Below are 6,585 nucleotides of genomic sequence, written 5' to 3'. Positions count from 1 at the left end.
ATAAACAATAAATATAAGTCTATTTTCCAAGTATCATCCTTAGTAACAGTATACTTCCAAATTTGCAGACTGATCTTTATACAGTTTTTAGATTGTTGTTGTCTATAGTTATTTTTCCCGATTAATACTATATTTCATTAAATAAAAGTATTAAAACTGAGTTTAAGATCTATTTTAATGAGTGAGCCTCGTTATTAATAGTGATGTACCGGACCCACAATTTCGGGTCCGGCCGGACCCGGATCCGGACTTTTTTTTCAAATTAGAATCCGGCCGGAACCGGATCCGGACTTTTTTTTCAAATTAGAATCCGGCCGGAACCGGAACCGGACTTTTTTTTCAAATTAAAGTCCGGCCGGAACCGGATCCGGACTTATTTTTCAAATTAGAATCCGGCCGGATCCGGATATCAGACAAAAATGGCAATCTCCGGCCGGACCCAGACCCGGATAGTGAGTGCGGTACATCACTATAATATACTAGCCTAAGTCAGAATGAGGTTTTTAAAAACTTAAAAAAAAAGAACTTTAATCTAATAATAAGTAGAACAGCTAGCCACAAGATTTACAAATTTAGGTGTTATTTACAATTAAAAATCTGAAATCAAGTTCTTAAACAAGATACACTAGAAAATTACAAAATATTTGAAACTGGATCAGCTCAAACTCATTCAAATCTAAAAGAAAACTAGCCTGAGTTTTTATATAAAACTAAACTAGCCTGAGGTAGTCCAAGATTTTCTAAAATTCCCAAAAATTTTCAAATTAGCAAGGTTGCCACTGTTTAAGTCAATAAAACTAGTTAGAATGAGTATAAATAAGCCTGAGTCAGAAAGAGATTTTAAAAACTGAAAAAAATACTTTAATCTAATAATCAGTAAAACAGCTATCAAAGGTTGACAATTTGGTAGTAAAGTTGTTGACTGATTGTGGTACACTTAACTTATTAGTACTACCCATCATATTTAAATACTACCTTATTTAATTAATATCTAACAAATACTAAATTATAACTGAGACTACTTTCTATAATCAGACACGACAGTTTTGAGTGATGAATCTTTTATATAAAACACAACAAGAAATACTAGCATATACAAAATTATTAATTACTTTGGTAACACTTTAAAAACTGGAAGCTATTTAAATCTATATCAAAAGACTTAAAACAAAAAACTAAAATTAAATTAAACTATTAGTAAACAAGAAACTGAAAAATTTTTAATAAACTATTAAACTACAAACCTGTATTAAATATTTAAACAATTAAACACTTGATGAAATATTCACTTTTAAAACAAAACACTACTTACAATAAGCATTCACAAAAAAGTTCAAGATATTTTGTTGCTTCAAGCTACACACCAAACTAACTAACTGATTACATATAAACTGCCTGTCATGTTCTGATGTTTTGTTGCATCAGTATTTAGTTTAAAACATTTCGTCACATGATTCTTATTGGCTCGTACATTCAACCGTATTAACTCTAAATATTCTCTGAGCTCAACTTTAAACAATAAATAATGCAAGTATTCATTCCAAAGTTTTCAATTTTACAACATATGTAAAGAGTTGCATTTCATGAAATGTTTATTTCATAGTTTAAATGTAAACAAATGTAAATTAGTCATGTGTACAAAATGAGCCAATCACGGTAGGTGTTTAATTTTAACTGACGAAAATGACTCTTATTAATTTACACAGGGTTGTTTTTGAAAAAATACTTTTCAGTATGCTCTTTTTTACTAACTAGACCGGGTCTGGCCGGATCTCTGTTAGGATCCGGCCGGACCCGGATCCGGACTTTTTTTTCAAATTAGAATCCGGCCGGAACCGGACCCGGACTTTTTTTTCAAATTAAAGTCCGGCCGGAACCGGATCCGGACTTTTTTTTCAAATTAGAATCCGGCCGGATCCGGATATCAGACAAAAATGGCAATATCCGGCCGGACCCGGACCCGGATAGTGAGTCCGGTACATCACTAGTTATTAAAAAGTCGGACAAATGTTGAAAAAAAACCAAAACTGATTTGCATAAAAAACAAAAAGGTTTAATTTGAACTTTTTAAACAAACGAGTACTCGTTTCAAACGAATTAAAAATTTCAGAGTTGAGACAGAACTTATTTTTGAACTGAAAATTTTCGTTGATATAAGTAGAGCTACTGAAATGCGAAGCAACCACGTAGTCGTTTGTAAGGCACACGCCCGGACCGTAGAAGGTCTGAATCCATCTTTCAGTATTCCGTCGATGTTTGTTTTGTTTGTTCTGTGCAGCAAAAGAGTTTTTGAACTTGCTAAAGGTTTGCTTGTAGCGGCTTCTGTCGGAATCACTCTGTAAATTTTAAAACTTCTAGACGATTCTCTGTCTTCGTACGGTTGTTTATAGCTGTACGTTCGTTAAAGATATTTCTCTATAAGTTTGTGATCTTGGTGACCACTTTTTAATGCTTGGAGTTTGTATGTACTTGTAACCATCGTACGAAATTTTAGGTAGACTTTCGTTATTGCTGTCAAAAAACCTTTTGACTCTACAATGTCACCGCTCGTGTTATTAATGTCATTTTCACGTTTTCTACAAAACTTTTCATGCGTTTTTTTTTTCTTTTTTTTGAAAACCTATAACAAATTTTTCATTGTTTGGATAATCCCTTGTAAGCTGATTGATTTTGTACTCGATTGGAATCATTTTATGGTTTTAGGGTTTCAAAACAAATCTATAAAGAGTATAAGCATTTGTAAAACTGACAGAATGTTTATTAAATAGTCAATTTTGTCAAGGAATTACAGAAAAAAAACTAAATACTTTATAAATGTGTATATTTTTTATTTATAAAGTGATGTTTAAGTAACTTTTGAAATCAATCGGTTTTAATATGACAATTATGATATTGTGTTATGAATAATTAAAATAATATTTAGAATTTAGTAATTGTTTTAGTTTTGTAATAGCTCCAAAATGAGCCGTTTTAATATAATCATGTTTTAATTTAATAACTTTATTTTATAATCTCTAATGTTGTAAATTAGCTTTGAAGTTAAAAATGAAAAAAAATTCAATTCTACCATTATTAAAAATCTATATCAAGTTCTCAATAGTTTTTATATTTAGTATTGATTCACTTTTTAAATCTGTTTGATTCTAAATTAAAAATTAAAAAATTTTCCTTTTTAAGACTACGATTTATATTAGAAAATAATGTATATATAGTTCAAGAATAAAGTTATAAAGAGAATTTAAAGACCTCGAGTTTGATAGTATAAATATTTAATCTGTAATATTTCTGCCAATTACCAATAAAAGTTTACTTAGAAATTTGGAAGTTTTTATTTTCTTAGCTTTAACTGACTACATGGTATCACTAAATGAGATATAATATTATTCAAATTAATGTTAATTAAGAAAAGTTCAAGTATTTAAATTCTTATGCAGTAGTTTTGTAAATCAAAACATTTAAACAGAGTAATTATATACTAGCATTATTGAATAATAAATTATATTATCAAAATAATTTCTACAAACTAAAGATAACTGCTAATTGCAAAAGTACAACTAATGATATTTGAGTTTATTCGGATATAAAAGGGTTTTACTTGAGATAAATCATTTTTAGATTCTAAAAATGCTTATTAATAAACTTAAGACGAAATATGCATTGAAAATAAAAATAACAATAATTTAAAATTAAAAAATGTTAAAACAAAACAAATAAAGCCACTTTTACAAAAATTAACATTTTAACTTATTATAATAATCTGAATTACTAAAACTGTTTGAAATATAAATGACATAATTAGAAATATAGAATGATCATATACATCTTAAAATTTACTAAAAGTAAATGATAAAACAAACTTAAATACGATTAATTCTTTTCATGGAAGATATTGTGTTTTATTGAAAACCAGTCGCAACTTTAAATCACTACAATTAAGTATATTTAAACAGTTTCCGGCACACTTTTTCAGAATTATATTATTTCAAAACTAAATTTTAGGTTTTAAAAGTAGTTAAGATATCATTTAACACACTAAAAAATAAAATCACCTAAAAAATTTAACTTTACGTGAACTTTGTAAATAATTTTTAGTTTAAATCATTAGGTCTTGCTTTCAACTGTTTTAATAGCAAACCTTTTGCTATATTATAGCTTCATTTTAATAATATTCCTAATAAAAGTCTTAGTTAGTACTAAATAGTAAATAATTAGAAACACATAATAATACTTTGTATTTTCATTTTATCAAAGTTGTCAAATTTAAAAACAAAATGGTCTTCGTTATATTAAAAAAATATACTATAAACTTATAAGTTACATCTGAATATATTTAAGTCTGGTTAAACACCATAAATACAAAAACTTGGTATCTAGAAAATTAACCAAATTTAATAAAAGTGTACCTTTAAAAATGCCATGATATCTAGAAAATATCCTTGAATGTCTAAAACTTTGCGCACGAACTAAAAGAATCTAATTTGAATTCGAAAAAATCAAATAAGCACGAGTTGGTCTATTTAACGTTAATTTATACCCAATGTTTGCTATGTTATTGTTTGTAATGTTAAATTTTAAAATTTTTTAGTTTAGTTGAAATTGCTTTAATAGAAAGGTGTTTTTTCCTGCATTAGATACTAAAACTTAATGGAGAAGTTTTATAAAACTTTTTTGAAAGTTTTTTAATTCTAAATAAGTTTAACAACAAAAGCATTTAGCTAACTTAGCTACGACAAATTTATTAAATGTCATTAACTCAAAAAAAATTTATAACCAAAGTATAATTAATCGACATCCCTAAATAGTTGAAATTAATGGTATTTAAAAACAAATACTGTTACTTTAGAACATTGATATATTTCCTAATATTTCAGAAACTTTTCAAAATTAATAAAACTAAGGTTTTCTTTTTTGCATATGTTAGTTTAGTTCAAGTGGAACTTGGTCAATAGCTTGAATAAAATTATTGAAAAAGTTTTCGGAAAAAAGGTCAGTTTGAAAAAAATCTCAATTGATAAAGTTTTATATAAATATTACAAACTTTATTTTAATTCAATAATTGTATATAAGTTTTTATATTTAAAGCAATAATTTTGTAATTAGTTTAATTATTCTGTTAAAATTTTGGTTAACCATCAAACAACTACAACATTTTATGACAATTTGACAAAAAAAGATCTTAAAAAATAGTGATGTTAAATAAGCGTTTTGACTTAGTTTTTAAAAAATACTACTTATTAAATACCTTTTGAAAACGTTGCAGATTTAAAATATGATTACTTTTTAATAAATTTTAAAATGTTTTGATAATTAGAGTTGTAAACTTTAATTTATTTCAACAAATAGCCAACTTTTTTAGCTTATATTTAGATTTATCTCTTACTATATGTCTTTAATGTCTAAAGAAAACAAGTCTAATAATTTCAATGTACCAAAGGTTTTGTATGAAAATAGATATTGTAACCAAGAAGGATTCAGTATTTTGGTTTGTGGAGGAAAAGACAAAAATAAAATCCATCTGAATCAAGTTTTAGAGGTTAAAATTCCTAGCTTTGAGGTTACTGAGTTTCCTTCAATGGTGAAACCACATAAACATTTAAACTTGGCTACAACTAAATCTGATATACTTGCTATTGGTTATAGTGTAGAGTCAGAAAATTTTCTAGATAAATCACGTGCATCTGTTGAAATATATTCTACAAAAACTAAAACTTGGCGGAACCAATATTTGCAAATAGATAAACGATTTAATTATTGTGTCGTTTTCTTTATGAGTAAGTTATATATTATTGGAGGATGGTCTAAAGCTACTAATAATAGATATGATAGTCTTCGTTCTTGTTACAGTTATAATGTCGCAACTGATGCATACATGAAAGTAGCAGATTTATATGTAGCAAGAGATTGTGCTGCTTGTACAGTTTTCGAAGGTAAAGTTGTTGTTACTGGAGGTTATAACTATGATCAGGAAGAAGTGGAATCAGTAGAAGCATATGACTATTATGAAAACAAATGGTCTTACCTACCTGATATGGTTAAAAGGAGATGTGAACATGCTGCAGTTAGTATTGGTAATAAATTGCTTGTAATTGGAGAAAGGTTCTCGGCAAGCTGTGAAGTATTTGAAAGTTTTTCAAGAAAATTCACACTACTAAAATTTCCATACTCGCCTCTCACACCCCAGTGGTCTTTTGAGGCGTTTTGTATTGGTGATAGTGTGATTGTGTTTCATCATTTTCGCAATAATCTAATAGAATCGACTATTCATTCGTATGATGTGAAAGAAAACTATTGGTCTGCAATCGATAATGCTTTTTTAAAAAACTGTTTCTGGTCAACTTGCATGAAGTACTCCAATCGATAGCTGCAGTGTATAAGACTCAAGTTATAGCAACAATCTCTTTAAATAATTATTTAATGAACTTTATAAAACATTTTTTAGTTTGTCTTCATTTTTTTAAATAATATATATGTCTCTTTATTTATTTTAAAAATATTTGTTTTTATTTATAGTTATGTTGAAGTTAAATAATGTTTCATTTAAATAAACCAAATATGTAGTGAAGACCAGAGTCTTGGTACTAAATT

At 27.4% G+C, this 6,585-nt stretch overlaps 1 protein-coding gene across 1 annotated transcript; it reads left to right on the top strand.

Annotated features, from left to right (window-relative positions):
* The first annotated feature begins 5,383 nt into the window (after positions 1-5,383).
* Positions 5,384-6,361, top strand: LOC145832137 (kelch-like protein 38). The gene has a single exon (XM_082939494.1). The coding sequence runs from the start codon at positions 5,384-5,386 to the stop codon at positions 6,359-6,361; it is 978 nt and encodes a 325-aa protein (XP_082795620.1).
* Positions 6,362-6,585: the final 224 nt, after the last annotated feature.

The sequence above is a fragment of the Thalia democratica genome, chromosome 3 (genome assembly GCF_965202585.1).
Source record: "Thalia democratica chromosome 3, ktThaDemo2.hap1.1, whole genome shotgun sequence".
Classification (NCBI taxonomy): domain Eukaryota; kingdom Metazoa; phylum Chordata; class Thaliacea; order Salpida; family Salpidae; genus Thalia; species Thalia democratica.
The sequence above is the reverse complement of the archived record's forward strand: the minus strand, read 5'-3'. Positions and strand labels throughout refer to the sequence as shown.

Excerpts from the sequence above, each read along its gene's own strand:
- LOC145832137 (XM_082939494.1), top strand. The coding sequence starts at position 5,384 with ATGTCTTTAATGTCTAAAGAAAACAAGTCTAATAATTTCAATGTACCA.